Below are 19,913 nucleotides of genomic sequence, written 5' to 3' on the forward strand. Positions count from 1 at the left end.
CGTTCTTAAAAAATTCTTTCAAGGATTCAAAGAGTGTTCGGGAAATGAATTCCCAGTGGAATCTGGTACGTAATTCACAAAGTGATGAGTTTCTTTGGAAGGTTTATATTGTACATAGGAGTATGCTGTGAAAAGCTAAAATCATACAAGGTAAATATTAATCATGATGAATGACAAAATCGGCAACAAGAAATTGTTTCCACCTCCTTTTTTTTTTTTTATATTCCTACTCACCTAACTTGCTAAATGCTAAATTTAAAAAAAGCCTCCAAAAAAATAAATACAAAAATGAAAGTCTCCAGATTGCAGGATAACTCTGCACACTGCTGCTCTAAACGTATGCTTCCAATTCCATGGCAGGAACACTGCGCTAAGCATTAAGAAGAAGTTACAAAATGTCAAAATTCCACATTAGGAAACACTTATCTTTTTTTTTTTTTTTCAATTTTAGAAGCAGGGGAGGGGTAGAGAGAGAGCAAGAGAGAGAATCCCAAGCAGGCTCCAAGCTCCGTGCAGAGCCCGATTTGGGGCTCAATCTCCTGACCCTAGGATCATGACCTGAGCCAAAATCAAGAGTGGGACGCTCAAATGACTGAGCCACTCAGGCGCCCCCTAATGTTATCCTTTGATGGAAGAATAACGAAAATAATAACAGAACATTCATTTTTTTTTTCTTAAACTGTAACTTTATTTGGAGAATTTTCCTTACATAAAGTTAACATTTTTAAACACTTTAGGACAAACTATTCAAAAAGCAACATTTTATTTCATAAGGGGCTTGTTTCAGTGGTTTTCTGTCCTTCTATCTTCTCATCATTATGAATATTTGCTTTATAAATAAATATATTCTCAGTGATTCCCTTGTAATCAAATCAGGTGACTAAACTGCTATCAGTACTAAGATATCTGAGATCAGAAGACTGTTTGGGTCATCTCAAATTCACATTAGCACAGTGTCCATAAGAAACTGATAATACAGATTAATGCGATGCTTGCCTCCAGTTTGTCTTCTGAATGGTTTCCATGAGAAGGTCCTCACAATAAGTTATATAAAATACAGTACTTTGGTTGGATATTGTAAAAATCATTCTAAAAATTAACCACATATATTAAACAAACAATTTGCTACAGTATGCTTTAAATGATATAAAATAATTAGCATGTCAAACATTTTCTTATAAACATATTGCTTTTGGTCATACACTGAGCTGGAACATACAGGCTGCACTCTTTTTCTCTCCTAAATGGCACAAAACAATGGCTTGACGGTAGGGAAATGCTACTTCATGAGAAAAGGTGGTGCCCATGAACTCTAGTGGTACTGGTGCTTGTACTTAGGCATTACCTTGATTTTATTCAATTTTTGATAACGTCAGAAGATGACACAGTGTTAATTTGTTAGAAGTATATAGTCCTTTAGGCTTTATAGATGAGATGTGTCTAAAAAACTGTTTGAAAATCAATTTTCTTCCTACTTAAACCCTATCATACATAAGCTGGGTGAGTGCTTAGTAATTAATGGAATTTTATTGTCAGATGAACAATCATACCAAGAGTAGTTTTTATGCCCAGGAAGCTTGCCTTGCAGTTTACACATGTACCCCTTGGCATACCACCATCACTGGACCTTTGGGCTTGGAGTGAGCTGTCCTTGTACCATTTCCTAACATCCCAAAAAGCTTTCTGACTGGAAATGAGGTATAGTCACAAATAGGTACAGTGAAAAAAATAGATGTACCAGGTAGCATGTGATTTTCACTTACCAAAAAATGGTCACTATTCCCTTTTATAGTAAACAGCTTGTATACACATCTGCCCTTTACCCATTTCAGGGGGAAAAAAGAGAACTTCCTAGGATTTTGCTAGTTCTTTAGAATTCACATTGCTTTTTCAGTCTTCTGTTTTTCCAAACCGCACATCTGCTGCTCAACTTTCGCGTGGATAAACATGTTCAGCTTCCGAAGGGGAGTTGTTTACTCACAAATAAAGGAAAACGTAAGAGGATGAAAAAGGCGATTATTTTCTGAGTTTGGGCCCACAAAAGTATTAGAAAAACAAGTTTATAATGTGTAACAACCAGGTAACTAGGTTTTTTAATTTAAAAAATGTAATGACCTTAACATAAGCTAGAGGGCCACACATATGATATTCACAATCCATTAGCTTCTCTAAGAGGTATGTACAATTTAAAACCAGCTTTCCAGCAAGCTGGGTAAGGTTACAGATTCACTTACTTTTTATACATAATACAGAAAGGGAAAATAAATATTAATTGCAGTAAAGGACTCGTCTCTGAAAACACACTTTCTGTTGCTTTAGATAATGAGTTGAGCATATAATACAGAAGTGAATTCAGCTTCAAGTTGTGCTTACATATACATATTTGTTTTCTGAAGCTTTGCTGCCAGTTTGTTAACAGAAAATATTACCTACCAAATCCACATCCATCATGTGCTTTTCTTGTGCCCCTAGGGATCATAGTGCTTGGTCAAGTACATTTTTGAGCCAGATTCTCCAAAGCAAAAATTACTCCGTGATTTAGATTAGGGCTCTTCGGGAGCCATGGCAATTTGTTCAGGCTGCAACATGTTACTAATACGTCAAAGCAGTCATTTACCAACTTATTGGGTTGAATCAAATCAAAGTGCCAATATTCACTGCAATGTATCTTTTTAACCTACAGAAATGACAACTTCATGTGGCTCAATTTGCTATACGTTGGAACTTGGAACCAAATAAGAGTAGCTTGGCAGAATGTGAGTCAATGTGCTATTGAGTTTGTATCTTGTTCAACGGCGGAGACCTTCCCTCCTGCCTTTCAGGTAACCATGGGTGGAGGCACAATGCCCTACAGAGATGGACGAAGAGTGGACCTTTTGTCTTTTTCTGTCTCCAAACTAGCTTTGTCGTTTTCAAAATTGCTGTAAACATTCCTCTCAATGGAACAGCCTCTGCCCAACAAATAGAGTTCCCACTGTGTGAAGAAGCTACACAAGGGTTAAGAGTTCAAATGTGGCACGCTATGGACACTAACATCATGGTAACCGTGACTTCCCGGGTAAGTTCCTGCTCCCCAACGTGCCCTGAGAGTTTAGCTAGGACAGAAGATTATTCATTGTTTGTTCCTAGCCAGGCCTGGAGAACTAAGCTGAATGCAAAATCTGATCACTTATTATAATAAAAAACCCTTCTGCTGCTTTGAAACTTAGCTTTTTGGTCATGCATCCTGGCAGGGATCTAAGTTTAACTGACTGTGTTAACCTTTATGTTAAAAACCTGTTGGCCTGAAAAGCTTCCCTTCTGTGGAAACTTACACAGTTTGATTTCAAAAATAGAAGAAAAATAGAATAGGACAGCCTAGCGTGGTAAAGCTCGGTTTCATTTGCTTATCTCCAACCACCGTAAAGCGTTGTTGTAAACATTTCAAAAAATATTTACTTAAGAGTTCTTTCATTTGGGAAACACAAAACGAAATGAACTGCATAATGGTACTTTCAGAACAGCACAGTGGTATCAAAAAAGTCAAACGAATAACATGATATTGAGAAAAGCAGAAGATCATTTCTCTAGGGCTGACACTGGTCCAAGAGAGCCTGAAGTGCCAATGTGCCACATTTAAAATTTAACCACTTCACAAATATCTGCACGCATTGAGTAAATAACCCTCTATCATGTAGCCTTAAATTGCACCCCTGTTGCAATACTGCATCAATATTATTAAATTTTTAAAAATCTGTATAAAATATTATCTGGAACCCCAAAGGAAAGTCAATTAATTTTTAAAAAGTTCATTACAAAGTTGACTGTATAAAATGCTAAAACATAATCCATATATACAAAATGCTGCTGTTTAAGAAAATAATGGGACCCAGTTTTAGAATAAAATAATTTTGTACAAAAAAAGGGTACTGCGTTCAAATCAATATTTAAAAAAAATTTTTTAAAGAATATTGAAATGTCTTCGTTCAGAAGAACAACTATAAAGTGTTGGTTTGCTTTTACACCATCCGCAAGCTTCTTGTCAGCAGAACACCAGTTGGTGGAGGGACCGTGTCCTGCTTTCCTGCACCCCCAGAAGCTTCGGCACAGTCATCGCCGAGACGCGTACTTAGAAGCCCAGTCCGTCCGGCCATGCACTGGCTGGGCAGCCGGAGGCCGGGGCATCAACCCGGGAGTGCTTCTAGGCTGGGTGTGGAAAAAAGGTCGCCCAGGATGAGGTCTCATGGCCTTCAGGGAAGAATAGCCTGCAATTAGAGAGGAAGGCAGGTCTGACTGATGTGGGGACTCATGCAAACAAAGCAAGTAAGTGCATCTTGGCGACAAAATATCGGAAAATGAGAGTTCAAGAGAAGCACCGGCCTGCGTCTTACAGTCTTCCCTCTCTCAGTCAAGGATGACAACACTCTATAGTTGTCAGGCCAAAAATACTGGTGTCAATCCTGACCCCTCCCTTTTTTTCACATCCCACTTGTCATTGGTCAGCAAATGCTCCTGGCTCTACCTTCCATATGTACTCCGAGCCAGACCAGCTCAGCTCCTAGCACTCTGGCCCATCATTCCTTGCCTGGATCACGGCAGCAGCCGGTTTGCTTCCCTGCTTCCAACCTTGTTTCCCACCTTCAGTCTAGTGACAGCCAGCACTGCAGTGAGGCTGGAAGATGGAAGTCCGATCACCCCACGCCTCTGCTCGAGACCCTCCAGTGGCTCTCCCATGTCATTCACGGTGAATGACAGAACGCTTACGGTAGCCTGCAGGGCCTCATACCACCCGGTCTCCTGTCACCCCTCTCTCTTGCCCACTCCCCTCCATCATTCACGTCACCCCTGTCCTCTGCCTCCTTGCTCTTGCTTGAACAGGCTGGGCTCTCCTGCCTCCAGGCCCGTGCACTAGGAACCCCGTGCTGGGGACAGTCTCACCCTCACTGACTGGGTGGCTCACTCACCTCTTTCACACCTTCACTCAACATCTCCTTTGCGGTGAGGTCTTCTTTGGGTTACGCTCTTTAAAAAATACAGACTCCAGAGGTGCCAGGGTGGCTCAGCTGGTTGAGAGTCTGACTCTTGATTTTGGCTCGGGTCCTGATCCCAGGGTTGTGGGATTGAGCCTCTGAGTATGGAGTCTGCTTAAGATTCTCTCTCTCTCCTTCTCTGTCTCTGTCTCTCTCCCCACCTCTGCCCCTCTCCCTGGCTCATGTTCTCTCTCAAAAAAAAAAAAAAAAAAAAAAAAAGCACACTCCAACCTCCACATTCCCTGTACCCTGCCTAATTTTATTTTTCCCCCTAGCATTGGTGAGCATCTGATTCGGTTGTCTGTAGAGTGCAAGTTCATGGGACAGGGCATCCTGTCTGTCTCCTTCACTGGTGGATCCTGGCACCATGGCAGCAGACACCAGGCCTGGCACAAAGCAGCTACTCCATAACCACCTGCTGCATTGATTCATGAATGATCTGAAATAGAACTTACCAGGGGAAGGGTCTGGAATAGGTGCCAAGTGTACCCTCTGCATAGCAGAACCAACTTCTTTTTTTAGAAAGGAGGGGATATAGTTTCCAGTCAGTCCACTAGAACTTGTAGAGCTGGAACCAACTGATACACAAAAGCAAAAGCTCATTACTACACAAAGACACGTGCATGTAAAATCAATAGGGTTAAACAGGTGCGGAATAATACAGAACTGGGACCTTACTTTTACAGGGGAAGTATGATAAGAACAGTGAATTCTGAGCAGAGCACTCCTCCACAGCACACTGTTGGAAAGACTGGGGAGAGGGACAGCAAAGACAGTGCCTCTCCTATAGCCTGCACCCACACCAAGTCCAGTTGGTTGGCTGGTCGGTTAAGAAAAAGGAAATGCGCAGTTTTCTTTCTTTTTTGGGATAATAGGTTTAGCCTGTTCTGAAATCTGTGTTTTTTTCATTCCATAACACAGAACAGTTATCCTTCCTCAGTATATACAAATTCTAGAATACAGCTAAGCGATAATTAATTTAGCCAGCCTCTAACTGATCGGCACACAGATTGTCTTAATTATTTAGCAATTACAAGTAATTCTACACTAAACGTTATTGTCTGTAATCAGAAAAGTTAATGATTATTACATTATATTAAATATATTCACTTCTTATGGTGCTTTTCTATTGAGACTGCTTTAAGGGCTGGAACTGTATGCTACTCATCTTAGTTATTCTAGGAGCTCAACAGGATGCTTTATAGATAGCCAGTAATCAATACACATCAGATGAATGAATGGATATCTAGAAGCCTTATCACTAAGACTTAAGGTACACACAGAACAATGACAAATGTTATTATGGGTCATTATACAAATGGGAGTTACAGCCAGTAGGAAAAGAGGGAATTTGTGGTAGAGTTGCTGTGTGTCTTCACAACTCAGTGTTCCTAGCAACTGCTTAGTTAAGGTAGAGTGGCAATGCAGGTGTGAGGAGTTGTATTATGCTAGAGCACATTTTGCATTTTTGGTGAAGACATGGAAAAAAAAAAAAAGTGGGAAGAGAATCTGAACAGGTCCCAAAAGGGAAAAAGCGTATAGCCAATAAACACAAGAGAAGATGCTCAACCTCATTAGTACACGAGGCATGCAAGTTTACGCCACAATAAGATGCCATTTCACGCCCATCACATCAGCACACATTTTGCAATCTTGACAGTACCAAGTGGCATCAAGGATACAGCACAACTCCCAGACCCTGCTGGAGAGCAATTTGGCAACATCTGTAAAGTCAAAGATGAGCACACCCTTTAACTGAACATGTTTACATTTATACCCAGAGGAACCTTCACACAGGTGCACAACAATGGGGTCCAACAAGGTTCCTTCGGCGCTCTAATAGCAAAGATTGTTCACAGTTTACACACTCATCAAGAAGAAAAGAGTAAATAAATTATGATCCAGTAAAAGTAATAAAATTCTGGTGTGGCACAGTTATATATATTATATATGTTATACAGTATATAATGTTATGTATCTTACATATATGTGTGATTGCTACATCACAATATATATCCAGAATTATGTTCACATTAATTTTTGAACATGCAAAAACATACTATGTATTTCATGTATCTTTTAAAAATGCATAGAAACAATTAACACCCAAATCAGGAGAGGGGAAGAGAGAAAGGGTAAGGCCTAGAGAGTGGGCTTCGTGTGTATCTGCCAACTTTGATTCCTTGAGTTGGTGGGGAGTATGTGGAGGTTGATGCATCATTTTGTTCTTTTTTGGGTTTCTCAAAATAAATGAACACATAACGGATAAAGCCAGGAGAAGTGATGCCCAGATGTTTACCTGACAATGTGGAAAGGGAAGCAGCATGTGGCAGGGTTGCCTGAGTGAGAGAAAATGACATGGTGGACTGGTCTGCTGGGAACGGGGTTAGCCAGCCTGGAAGACTTATGAAATTCACTTACTCATTTAAAAAAAAGTGAGGATGGCCTTCTGAGCTGTCCACCTTCTAACCAGAAGGGGTTGGGGGGCTCTGGGTCATGAGAGGGAGGGGACGAGCTGGAGCAAGGCGGATGGGGCTGAGGTGGATGGCCCACAGGGCAGGGCCTCGGGAAGTCAGACGAGCCCCACCCCCCAACCCCCCCTCCTGAAGGCAGACCCTGAAGCAGCTGGCTGGGTCCCCAGAGCCTGCTGCCAAGAAAGAGACAGGATTAAAGGCCTGGAAAAGGGGCCCTGGGTTTCCACACCAGAAAACTTTCGTTTCCACAGCTTGTCTCTCTGTACCCGCCCTGCCACATTCAGAGAATTTGCCTCTTGTCATTTAGGAAGTAATAATCACTACTCACCTGAATTTATTTTGCTGATTACCGATACTGTCCCTGAAGATTTTCCAGACAAACCAGAACTAGACCATGGGTTAGATGGAATGAAATCCTTGCCTGGATTTGGAAGTATGCCATTTCTTATATTTATTCCTAGTGGGGAAGAAATGATTTTCAAATGCAAAAAAAGTACATCTTAAATCTTGCACCAGATTTTGTGATGAAGTTCTCACAGAACCTAATTTGTCCAAATTTCCTGTGGTTCAACAATTGGAGCAAGAACCGACCAGGCTGTTTTCTGATAGATGGCAAAGGAAAGATGCCATCCTTGGGTTTAGCATCCTGTCTCACTGGTGGGCAGCCTGAGAGAGGTCTCCTAAGCTTCTCCCGACAGGAGTGTCTCATGTCTCCTGTCCTGGCCTGTCTCGTGCTGTCCTGACATCCCTTCAAGAGCCACTGCCTTTCTGTCACCTTCCCAAGGTTTTTTTCCACCCCCTTCCACCCCACCAGCTCTGCAGCCCCTGCTGTCCTCTCTGCATCCAGTCCCCCAGATCCATCTTCTCCCCTGACCTGGACCATTAGCGCCATCAAGTGCTGGTGACTCGGGTCTGCACCGGTGACCCTCCCTGACTCCCTCATTTCCAAGGCTGCCTTGACCTTAATCAATCACCTCAACTTTAAGCCAAACCACCCACTAGACCGCCCACTTTCCCATTTATGTCAAGCACTGCAGCTATTTTTCAGAACTGAAAGACTGAATTCATCTTTTATCCTCTTTCCTCTCCTAGAGCCAAAAAGAAATAACTCTCTAATTCCCTCCCTGCTCCCTTGGGCCTGCGGTCACTGTAGCTTGAGTCTTTGCACCTGACACCTGGACCACTGCTAGACCCTGCCACCTGCTCTCTCTTCTTCCAGGTCATCCTGGGAGGCCAACCAAGGGCGAGGAGTCAACACATCAGCAGGGCCTGCCGTTCCCACCTCTTGTCCCTGGGACCCACAGTCCCAGCTCCGAGTCACCATGCCCCTCACCTGCATGAGAGCTATGGCCTGCCCTCATCCACTCAGCACACAGATAAAGCTTCTTGCTGCTTATGAAATAAATTCCAAATGTCTTGCAAGACTCCCAAAGATGCCTCATGCCTCACACTATCACCTCCTTACAATGCTCTGGCCACACTGGCCTCTCTGCCCTTCCCCTCACAAGCCACGCCCTTTCTTGCCTCCCCGGCCTTTGCACTTGCTGCTTCCTCTGCCTGGATTGTTCTGCTCATTTTTTCTTCCCCATTCTTTGGGGCCCAGTTGCTCAGAGAGGCCCTTCCTGAGCCCTCTATCTACAGTTGTGCCTCCTCCCTGCCTTATATCACTCTTAATGTGACTTATCACCACCTGAACTACTGGTTGTCTACTTGTTTAGGGTCTGTCTCCCTCCCACTAGGATACAACCTACATGGGGGCGAAAGTATTGTTTGCAGGGCTGCTGTACGCAGTCACTGCATGGACTGTGATACCACTGCAGACCGCGGTCCCTGTAATTTCCTGAGTGCCTAGCACACATCAGGTGCTCAGCACGTATTTACTGACAGAATGAACTTATGAATGAACGGTAGGCTGTAAGCTTGGAATCTGGAGAATCTGGAGAGGCTCGGGCACCCATCAAACTATAGCATTTATGCTTACCCCCTGTAATACCGCCAGAGAGTGTGACTGAGCTCTTACTCTGGTCTCCTGAGAGCACACAGGGCTGCTAATTTTTCCTAAACCTGGTCTGCTGCCGGGGCCTCGGGCATGCCGCCTGGCTCTCACCAGTTCCTTGCTCCCAGGGGCTGGACCCAGTTTCCACTACATTTTTTTATCTTAGGCAACTCTAGAACATAAAACGTGAGGCCTCAGCAAGTATTTTGATGATGTTCCCACCAGTTCTGAGGTTCTAGAAGCCCCTAAGCACTTGCCTTCCAAAACAGAATCTTTGTGAATATGACTCCAGGGAAATGGTTTCTTATCAATGACAAGAGCAAAGGCAAGTATTTCCATTACCAGGCAAGTATCGGGAGTGCTTCAAGTAGTGCTGCTTGGCCGCGGACCTCAGGGTCGGGGTGTCTCGCCTCTGATAAGAGGTCTGGGTGGGGGCGCTATTTCCTGTACCGATGGGCTCAGAGGGCTTCAGGTCCAAAACACTCTCAAATCTGAAGCAAGGGAAGGTGACTTAGGTCAGCATGAGATCGACAGCATCATCAGAAAGGCACAGATCATTTCACAAGTCCCAGATCTGATCTGTTTACAGACGTCAGGTGTACACTTGCCTGCAGAGGGTCTCTTCGCTCTGTCTCTTCTTGTTTTTCAGGTCCATCCTGCTGAGGGATGGACTGAAATCCAAGTCATCCAAGTCAGCCCAGTCATCGGAATCCTTTGTGGACCGGGACACAAGACCCCACCTTCTCCTACTCTTTGGCTTGATCTCCCCATTTTTGTGTTCCAGGCCAGCCAGCATTTTCTGCGTATCCAAGCATTGGGGGGACAAAGTAATACTTGGCATTAATGGAGCTCACCCATAAGGAATGCCTATTCCAAACTTCTTCGCTTATGAAAAGGAGGATCCGGGGGGCATATCATTCCCAACATGCACTGCTTATCTGAAAAGGTAACCACAGAAAGCATGTTCCCAGACCTCTGTCTCTCACATATCCTGCGCAGGTCACATCAGTTTGCACCCTATGGGGACAACTGTTGTACAAGATAAGGATTTTAGAAAAGAATATAAGGTACTCCTCACACACGGGGAAGATGGCTGGGTTGTCATCTGGGCCTCATCCCTGAAAGCATTAACATGCTTTATTCTGTCCTACAGATGCAGGAGAATTACAGCTCAGCTCAGACGTCAATCATCCTGCTCTTTAACAGAAAACACTGCAAATATGCCTTCTTTGCCTTTTAGTAGACCTGGATACTATTTAATCACAGAATTAGCTACAACAAGAAATTTCTAAATACATGCTGCTTCCAAAGTTGTGGGTTGGGGTAAAGCGAACAGTCTCACACAGTATCTCACAGCATTGGTTGGGAGCCAGCACTCAGTGAATGAACACTAGTTAACAGAAAAAAATACTACTTTTGCATAAAAGGTTAGAAAATTAGACTCGCAGGGGTGCCTGGGGAGCCCAGTCGGTTAAGCGTCTGACTTCGGCCCAGGTCATGATCTCACAGTTTGTGAGTTTGAGCCCCGAGTCAGGCTCTGTGCTGACAGCTCGGAGCCTGGAGCCTGCTTTGGATTCTGTGTCTCCCTCTCTCTCTGCCCCTCTCCTGCTCATGCTCTGTCTCTCATTCTCAAAAATAAATACAGATTAAAAAGAAAGAAAGAAAGAAAGAAAGAAAGAAAGAAAGAAAGAAAGAAAGAAAGAAAGAAAGAAAGAAAGAAAGAAAAAATCAGACTGGCAGACAGCATTATAAAGCTAACCAGTCACCTGATGCCCTGGGTTATTATTGAATCTAACCCAAACTATTTTCTTTTGAGCACCAGCCCAAGAGGAGAAGAAAGATCTGGGCTCAATTAACAGCCCAGCATTGACAGCATTACTTGATGGCATTAATAGGAATAATAGTATACAAATTTTATTATAGCACTTTGTGGTTTTTCAAAACATCTTCACAAGCAGCAGGACCTTTGATCCTCATGCCTGGTCTGGTGGGCAAGATAGGCATGATAATCTTCCTTTTCCAGACGAGGAAACTGAGTCCTCAGCGATTAATAATAACAGTGACTAACATTTATCAAGTTCTAACAAAGTGCTAGCTACGATTTTAAATTCTTTCAAGTATTAACTCATTTAGTCCCCCAAAAAATTGTTATCAGGTAGACAGCAATTGTTATCTTTGTTTCACAGGCAAGGAACTGAGGAGCAGGAAGGCCAAGGAAACTGCGCAGGGTCACAGAGCTAGGAAACAGCAGAGAGGAGACTGGAGCCTCTGGCAGTGTGAGTGCTGTGCGGCTCTCAACCCCGACACCACGGTTGCCTACCACGCGCACTGCTATTGACAGGCACAGCCAGAACCTGAATTTAGAACTTCAACTCCAAGGCCAAAGCTCTTTTCACTATCCCATGGTATTACAAAGATACATTTATTATAATTAGACTCTATGCTGAAAAAGAAAACCTTCCACACAATAAATGGGGTCAGAGGAGGAACAGGCCAGACAAGGCTCACTAGCCAATCGCTCACCGACTGAGGATTCTTGGTATGGAGGGACGGGAAGAGCAACGGGCTTGGCTTGTCCTCTGGAAGATGGTTCAGGTGGTCTGTCCTGGAAGCCTCTGTTTTGTAGGGGTACATGAGATGCTGAGGGGGCTGGCTGGCCTGATGCTGTCTCGAAGAAATCCGTGTGTGTGGCTTGGTTGGGGGCTGGGCAGGTGGGATCGGCTTAATGTGAGGAGGTGGGCCTGCCTTTTCCAGGACATCCTTCTGTGGTTTTCCTGAATCCTGAAGGCTCTGTGTGGTGCTGCCCAGCGGATGCCCAATCTGGAAGTAAGGATATCGAAGCGCCTGGAATAACACATAGGGCTGCTTTAGGAGGAAAGTCTAGCCGGGAGGACTGACAGCATCAGGCTCACTGAGCTACATTTCACGGGACCATTTTACTACAGTTTCTTAGCCTAACCCAACCAGAAAACAGCATCTCGAATGTGTGACATTCTTTATGATTTTCCTTATCTAAAATATAAAATGTATACACTTAAAATTATTTGGATAAAGCAGCCAGTTATACTGCCATTACCTTTGCTACTTCTGAAAAGTATTCTTGCTCAACACAGATACTGGCTTGGTAACTTATTTACTATGTGCCTTAAATATAATGTTTCACCTTTCTGAGCCAATTTGCTCAGCTCACAAAAAGAAAAAAATAATATAAAACAGAGAGAGCCAATAATCCTGGAAGACTGAAGAATCAAGTGTAAAATAAGCAGGTACATTACCCCAGGAATGCCAAAAATGTAATACAGATATAGTTAAAACTTGCCTCTCAAGAATCACGGACAAACCTTGTTCTTCTGAACAATCCAGTTTTCTAGATAGTCAAGTGATAAATCTTAAAGTGCTGGGGTTGATAATTCTTTCTGAAACATTCCCTGTATGCCCTAGTTTTTTTGAATGGAAATCACTGAACATAACATAACCCTTCTTGATGACTCTGGGACATAGTTATAAACATTTGCAATTATTATATGTAAGTGTAGATACAGAGGCCAATAATACAGATACTCTGGTACTGATCTTAAACCCTGGCATCTAACTTGAAAAAAAGCTCAACCAACTGAGCCACCCAGGTGCCAATGACACTATTCTTAAAAGTACACATTGTTCTCTTGGTTCCTTGTTACAGAATTTCTTCTTTTCTTTTTTCTTTTAAGGTTATTTATTTTGAGAGAAAGAGAGAGAGAGAGAGTGAGCACAAGCGACCTGGAAAGAGAAGGGGGAGAGAGAGAGAATCCCAAAAAGGCTCTGCTCTGTTATCGCAGAGAGCCTGATGTGGGGCTGGATCTCACGAACCATGAGATCATGACCTCAGCTGAAATCAAGGGTCAGATTCTTAACAAATGAGCCACCCAGGCGCTCCAGAATTTTTTGATCTCTTGGATACAACCTTTAAAAAACTGGGTTCATCAGAAAGCTTTTCTTCTGCCCTCAGAATATTTGTGAATTTTATCCCCTGAAGTGCACTTCTGAGAGCTTTCCAACCCCAGCCACCCAAAGTTTTATGGTACCAAATTATGCCTCTTTCTTTTCTGAGCCTTTGGAAACGTGCTTTTCTATAATTCTTCAACCCCCAACTGTCATCTCTCCAGTGAATTCTACTGTCACATTGGTCCTATCTTCACATGTCCCTGTCACTTTTGTTTGGCCAAATCATCCTCTCTATTAGAACTGGTCACCTTCGTCATTCTGAGCAATGTAACTCGCCAATGAGACAATTAGCAAACTTAAGCCTTGCAAGAGGCATGGGAGTGGTTGAAGCCACAGCATTACCACGCCCCTCTGGATGCATTTGACAATCTAAGACAAAGTGGCCTGGGGGAAGGCAGATTGAGAAAACAGGAGGTATGAGGCCAAGACCTACCATCTGCATGAAGGAAATGCAGTTGGTTGTACTATCTGTACTAGTTACTGGATGAGTGACTAGGGCAAACTGCTTATACTTTCTGAGACTCAGTTTTCTCACTTACACAGTGAAAACAATAACACTTATTTCATGGAATCTTCATAGGGTTAGAATCACGTAAAAACTAAAGCATCCACAAACTCTAAAGTGCTATAAAATGCTCATGGTGGTTATCATCCCAGCTCTATCTCATCTGTTGTTCTGTGTCATCTGTAAAAGGAGCAAGTTGGATTTTACAAGATATTTTCAAATTCCCTTTCAACGACCAGTACTGCCTTAGAAGCAAAGTGCTACATAATCTTAACTGAGAGAGAATATATTTGAAAACATTCTCCAAAGAAAGGTAAATATATCTGTTTGTTTTCATTTCCATGTATGTGGTGAAAATGAATGTATGTGGCATAGAGCTATGCCAATTTTCAAGGCCACTATATTGCTTAAACCATTAACTATATACAGTGAGTCTCAAACTATTTTATGTTTTTATGTATTATACACCATTAATGACATTCAATATTATTTTTCACCCATAATACCAAATAAAATACTTCCTATGAGATTGATAAGAATTATTCAGAGTCAGATACGAACTTAATACGAAATGCATCAAACAAGGAAATGGAAGAAAACCTGACTAGCTGTTGGCCGTTTCTTGGGATCCCACTGAAGCATGTCTCTCAGGAGTTGAATGGCTTCACTGCTAGCATTTGGAATCAGGGTCTTTAAGTTATTGGGTACGCACTGGGGCCAGCGGAAGTTCATTGCACTTGAAAGTTGGTAGCCTTCAGGCCAGTCGGTCTGAAACAAGGAAGAGAAAGAAAATGTTGCTTAGCTGATGTGTTGTGATAGTTTACATTCCGGTACACGTAGCCATAATGTAAAAGCAATCATATCATTATCATGTTCATACAGTGCGGCACTGTGTGTGATGAAACCCAGGGGGATGCTAATGGAGAGACTACAAAGAACATGAAGTCTGGGCAACAGTGGAGAAGACACTGAATTTGCCACCAACTTGTTTTATAACCTTAACACGAGATGGTTCAAATTAGTATTTTCCTAATTGTGTTCCATGAAACAGAGGTTTTAGAAACTGCTAATGAGAAATTTTGCAAGGGGGGGGATAATAAAACAAAACACCTTGTCTCCAATTAAATAAATTTGTGATACCCTACATATTACAATATCCCAATCTTGAGGATTCAAAATAAATATGCTAAGAAGTCCAACAGTAAAAAAAGCTGTTTCACTCAGTCTAAAGGTCTCCACTGCATCATGCATCATTCCCATGGGACACTAAATTTTGGAGGATATGACAGAAAGTGATGAACAAATAATCTTCAAGGTCCCTTCTAGTTCAAACACTCTACTATTTTAGAAAACACATTCTGGTATAATTGCTTTTATTTTTTGTAAGGTAAAGTGGCACTAAGGCTAGATTATATGATTTATTCACTTAGATAGTTACTGGGTGCTTACTACATGCTTAGCCCTTGTTGGGTATCCAAAAATAATCCAATATAAATCCTGCCCTTAAGGATGCCACTGTCCAAAAAGAGAACATGAAACATTTATTTAAAAACACAATAATTCAGAGAAAAAAGTGATCATGGTCACAAGCGAGGTACAGGCATCCAGAAAAGGGAGAGATTCTAGCAGGAGTCTCTGGAAATCTTGAAGACGTGGCACTAAAGATTCATTCAAACGATCAAAAAATTTTTGAGGGTCTGGTTTGTACCAGTAATGGTGCTAGGACCTGGGAAAATAAACACAAGGCAAAGCCTAGCCCTGGGTAAGCCTATGGTCCAGGGCACAGAGATGTACACAGACAATGATATTACAACATGGAATACAGCTGAAATGGAGAGGAGACTACAGCAGCAGAGAGGACGTAAGTTACTGAGGGGCCTGGAAAAAAGAGTGAAATTAGGTCAGGTGAGACATTCATTCCCGTGTGCAGAGCGTGCCTGCGCAGAGCTCGGAAGTGGGGCGCCACAGGAGCAGAGCCCAGAGGGCGCAGGTACCACATGGGAGAGAGGCCATAAGAGTGAAGAAGGCTGTGAGATGGGGACTCAGCAGATATTTTTAGCAGGGAGGCCGGGACCAGAGCTGACGTTTAGCTAGGAGAATCTAGCTGCAAGATAAACTGGGGGCAGGGCTTGTGGCGAAGATGCCCCAAACACAGGCCGTGGGGCAGTCACGGCTGGCCTGCGCTGGCGGTAGTGGGGCTCCCAGGTGAGAGCTGGGCATGATGCGGCAGCTGCTTGCATGAGGGGAAGAGGAGTGTAAGAGAGAGAGAGAGAGAGAGAGAAACTCAGACCGAAGGCCGGGGTGCTGGGATTACGTGGGACCGCGAGCACAAACGGGCAATGGGGGAAGGAAGATAGCCGGGAGTAGGCAAAACACAATCTGTGTCCGATGTGTTGAGTCCAAGGTGACAGCGAAGGCGGGAGGAAATCTCACAGTCGGGTAAATACGTGAATGCAGTTAAAAGGAGGGATTTCACTCAGGAGACTTCAGAACGGATGCAGGAGTCGTAGCCATGATGATAAGAGATGGCGGAGAGAAGAGCAGAGGGAACCGTTAACACATACACTGAAGAGCAGGAGGGAGGGAGGCAGCTGCTTCTGCAAACAAGGGCAGGGAAGGATCACTGAGGTGGAGGGAAAGACTGCAAGACCAGCAGGTGATCCACGGGGCCAGAGCTCTCCCGGGTGCAGGAGAAGGAGCAGGAAAAGCTGCTGGCTTTAGCCAACAGGCCTTTGATCCCTAGCATTACCTTTTTTGGTGTCCCCAACAGTTGGCAAATTTTGAAGATGGTGTCAATTTCACTGGCCCCAGGGAAGAGTGGCCTGAGGGTGTACACTTCTGCCATGATGCAGCCCACTGCCCAGATGTCAATGGGGGAGCTGTAGTTGGTAGACCTCAGGAGCACTTCTGGAGCCCTGTACCTGGAGGGACAAAGGAACTGCTGGTTATTGCTTCTCCAGGTCAGAAGTTCGATGACATACTACAATCAATTCTCAGTGAAAAGCATTCTATATTTCCTTTTTTAAGTCTTTATTTATTTATTTTGAGAGAGACAGTGCAAGCAGGGGAGGGGCGGAGAAAGATGAGAGAGCGAGAATTCCAAGCAGGCTCTGCATTCTCAGTGCAGAGCCCGATGTGGGGCTCCAACTCAGGAACCGAGCGATTATGACCTGAACCGAAGTTGGACACTTAACAGACTGAGCCACCCAGGCGCCCCGACCTTGTTTCTAATTTCTGTCTAGCTCAGTGTGGTAGGTGGACTCAGGAAGACTTGGTGGCTGCTGTGGATGCTGTCATATACTAGGGCTTCTCTGTTTCATGGTATTTTCACTGAGCATTTCTTTCCATGACTCTTCTGTACAGCATCCTTGAGAAACAGTAAGAGTGAGGAAGAGAGAAGAGATAACATAAAACTTGTTGTCTGTAGGCCACTTCTTGGTCATGGCCAGCTGCTTAAATTCTTGGGGTCTGAAAGTTTTAACAATAGCAATTAGCTGCTTTTTTCGGACAGGTCTTTGGAGAATCTTCTATACAACTCTTCTAGGAAATAGTCTTTCGTGAGGGCTATATATATTATTTATATCAGGGGGAATTATTTACAGCACAAGCTTTTAAACCTGGTACAACACCAATATACCTACAAATATGTGTTTCAAATTGTACTGTTTTTGTTAGTGAAGATTTAATATTTGTGACATTCAAATTATCCTCAGCATAATAGTATATATTTTTTAAATTTTTAAAAAATGTTTTCTTTTTTATTTTTGAGAGAGAGAGAGAGGGAGAGAGGGAGAGAGAGAGAATGAGCAGGGGAGGGGCAGAGAGAGAGGGAAACACAGAATCTGAGGCAGGCTCCAGGCTCTGAGCTGTCACTGCAAAGCCTGACATGGGGCTTGAACTCACAAACTGTGAAATCATGACCTGAGCCAAACAAGGTCTGACGCTTAACCAAATGAGCCACCCAGGTGCCCTATAATGGTATATTTTTAAAGAAGTGCAATTAAATAATTTTGAGGAAAGAGTATTTACCATCTGGTGGATACATAGTCTGTGTATGGGGGTCTTGATCGGATCTCTCGGGCCAACCCGAAGTCTGCAATTTTCACAAGCTCTGGGCCCATGCAGAGGAGGTTCTCAGGCTTTAAGTCCCTATGAAAGAAGCCTGTGGAGACAGTGGAGAAGGAATCCAAATGCACGTTTGCTTCCACATTGCTCTTTGCAGCTGTATTTCTCTTTTTGTAATAGCTGTAACTTGAAAAGTAGCCTGGAATGACACTGAAGGCTCTATGCACAGGACTTCTTTCATTTCCCACTGATGAATTCAAAATGTAAAACAGTTCAAAAGCTGATCTTCATAATTTCTTTTTTTTTTTTTCCAAGAGAGAAAACAGCTTTTAAATGATCAAAACTCAGTTGTGGGCTGAGAGAACTTTGCAAAAAGAAATTGTCACTCAAGGAAAAAAAAAAAAAATCATGCCTACCCTGGCCAAGTCAGCCAGAAAGAATTTGAGATTAAAACCGTTTCAAAAGACAAAAGTCTATGAGTTCTGAGAGTTTATGTCACAAGAAAACCACAAATGCAATTTTTGATTAAGGAACAAGAGATCTGAGAATATGACCTACTCATATCTGAGATTCTGGTGTGTTGCAACAAATGTTTAAGTGTTAAATGCTTATTATTTGCCTAATGAAGGAGAAAAGGTGTATCTGCAGCATACATTGTGAAAGGCAAAGACAGCTCATCAAATGGGAATCCTGTCTCAGTTGCAGCAGAGTTTTGGGGGTGTGTGCAGGTCATTCAACACGCGAACCTCCAACTGTTGCACTCCAACACCCACTGATCGGTGATAAATGCCTCTGAATAAATGCCTCTGAAAACCTAAAACCTTCCACTTGTACAGAGCATCATTGACAGAGACATCATTCTATGTGACTCTAAATCTCACTGGAACACAAAAACTGGAAATACAACTCCGTGAATGCTGCTGATGGTGTTATTTGTCCTGTGCTGTCATTATCAATGTTGTGAAAGGTGGATCCCAACTAGCACATTATGGGAGTAATCACCAGCCAGCACGGAAGAGCCACACTATTCCTTGACAACCTCTATGCTGAAAACGCTCAGATCTACATCTCTGATGTGTCTTTCCTACCTTTCTCTGGACCTGCGTCTCCAACAGGGTATGTCACTGTCTCCCCCCATTAACCTGTTCCAAACCACTTTTCTCCTCTCCCAAATCATCTCTCCTTCCCAAACCTTTCGATAAGATATCCCGGTTTCTTGTAGTTATATTGGATCCTTCCCAAACAGCCATGGAAATATGTTCTGTTTCTCACCCAAATATCTCCATCTGACCCCTCCTGCCCTTTTATACTCCTTCCTCCTAAATCTTTGCTTTCCTCATCCATCCCTACACTGCCACTTTCTGGTAGGCCTTTCTTACCCCAGCTTCTCTGGATTACTACACTTCCTGATAATTTAAACACTGTCTTTCTCTTGTCACTGACACACATACACACACACACACACACAAGCATCCATGACTCCTTTAAGTTATTTAAGAAGCTTGAACTCCTTTCAGTCTACCTACAGAGATAGACTTCTTTTCTAATATTTATCACCAGTATGTGTAAAGTGTGTTCCAATCACATAAAATCCCTCATTTCCTTCAGGTTCACTGCGTCTATTCCCATTAACAATGTTGTACCCTTGTTCCTTTTTATCTATGTCAATCCCAATCTTTGCCATCCTTTGAGACCTGTTTTGAGTTTCCCTTCTTCCAGGAAGCCATTCAAACTATGCTAGCTTTCTTCACTCATTCATCCTACCAACAAATATTCACTGAGGGCCCATTCCAGCCCAGGTAATATGTGAGGCTCTGTGGATTCAGAAGCAACTTCAATGGGCATAGTTCTTGCCCTGGTGGACATGACAGGCTCTCCCT

At 43.1% G+C, this 19,913-nt stretch overlaps 1 protein-coding gene and 1 long non-coding RNA gene across 5 annotated transcripts in view; one reads left to right on the forward strand and one right to left on the reverse strand.

The window, feature by feature from the left end:
- Nucleotides 1–665: 665 nt before the first annotated feature.
- Nucleotides 666–19,913, reverse strand: part of CILK1 (ciliogenesis associated kinase 1) — a 37,587-nt gene continuing 18,339 nt past the window's right edge. For 2 of the 4 annotated variants that reach the window (XM_025925692.2, XM_086707070.1), the window contains 9 exons: nt 17,998–18,130; nt 16,718–16,889; nt 14,569–14,736; nt 12,003–12,323; nt 10,088–10,278; nt 9,822–9,970; nt 7,812–7,940; nt 5,465–5,587; nt 666–4,244 (listed from right to left, as the gene is read on the reverse strand). In XM_025925692.2, the coding sequence (XP_025781477.1) occupies nt 4,090–4,244; nt 5,465–5,587; nt 7,812–7,940; nt 9,822–9,970; nt 10,088–10,278; nt 12,003–12,323; nt 14,569–14,736; nt 16,718–16,889; nt 17,998–18,130 (1,541 nt within the window). In that variant the 3' untranslated portion in view covers nt 666–4,089. Of the gene's footprint in view, nt 4,245–5,464; nt 5,588–6,634; nt 6,734–7,811; nt 7,941–9,821; nt 9,971–10,087; nt 10,279–12,002; nt 12,324–14,568; nt 14,737–16,717; nt 16,890–17,997; nt 18,131–19,913 lie in introns of all 4 variants that reach the window. The other 2 variants (XM_086707071.1, XR_015251290.1) reach the window with 2 other exon arrangements.
- On the forward strand, nt 10,209–11,972 carry LOC147580985 (uncharacterized). The gene is made up of 2 exons (XR_015251292.1): nt 10,209–10,425; nt 11,666–11,972. It is a non-coding gene; the product is annotated as an uncharacterized LOC147580985 (long non-coding RNA).

The sequence above is a fragment of the Puma concolor genome, chromosome B2 (assembly GCF_028749965.1).
Source record: "Puma concolor isolate L17-30 chromosome B2, mPumCon1.1.hap2, whole genome shotgun sequence".
NCBI lineage: Eukaryota > Metazoa > Chordata > Mammalia > Carnivora > Felidae > Puma > Puma concolor.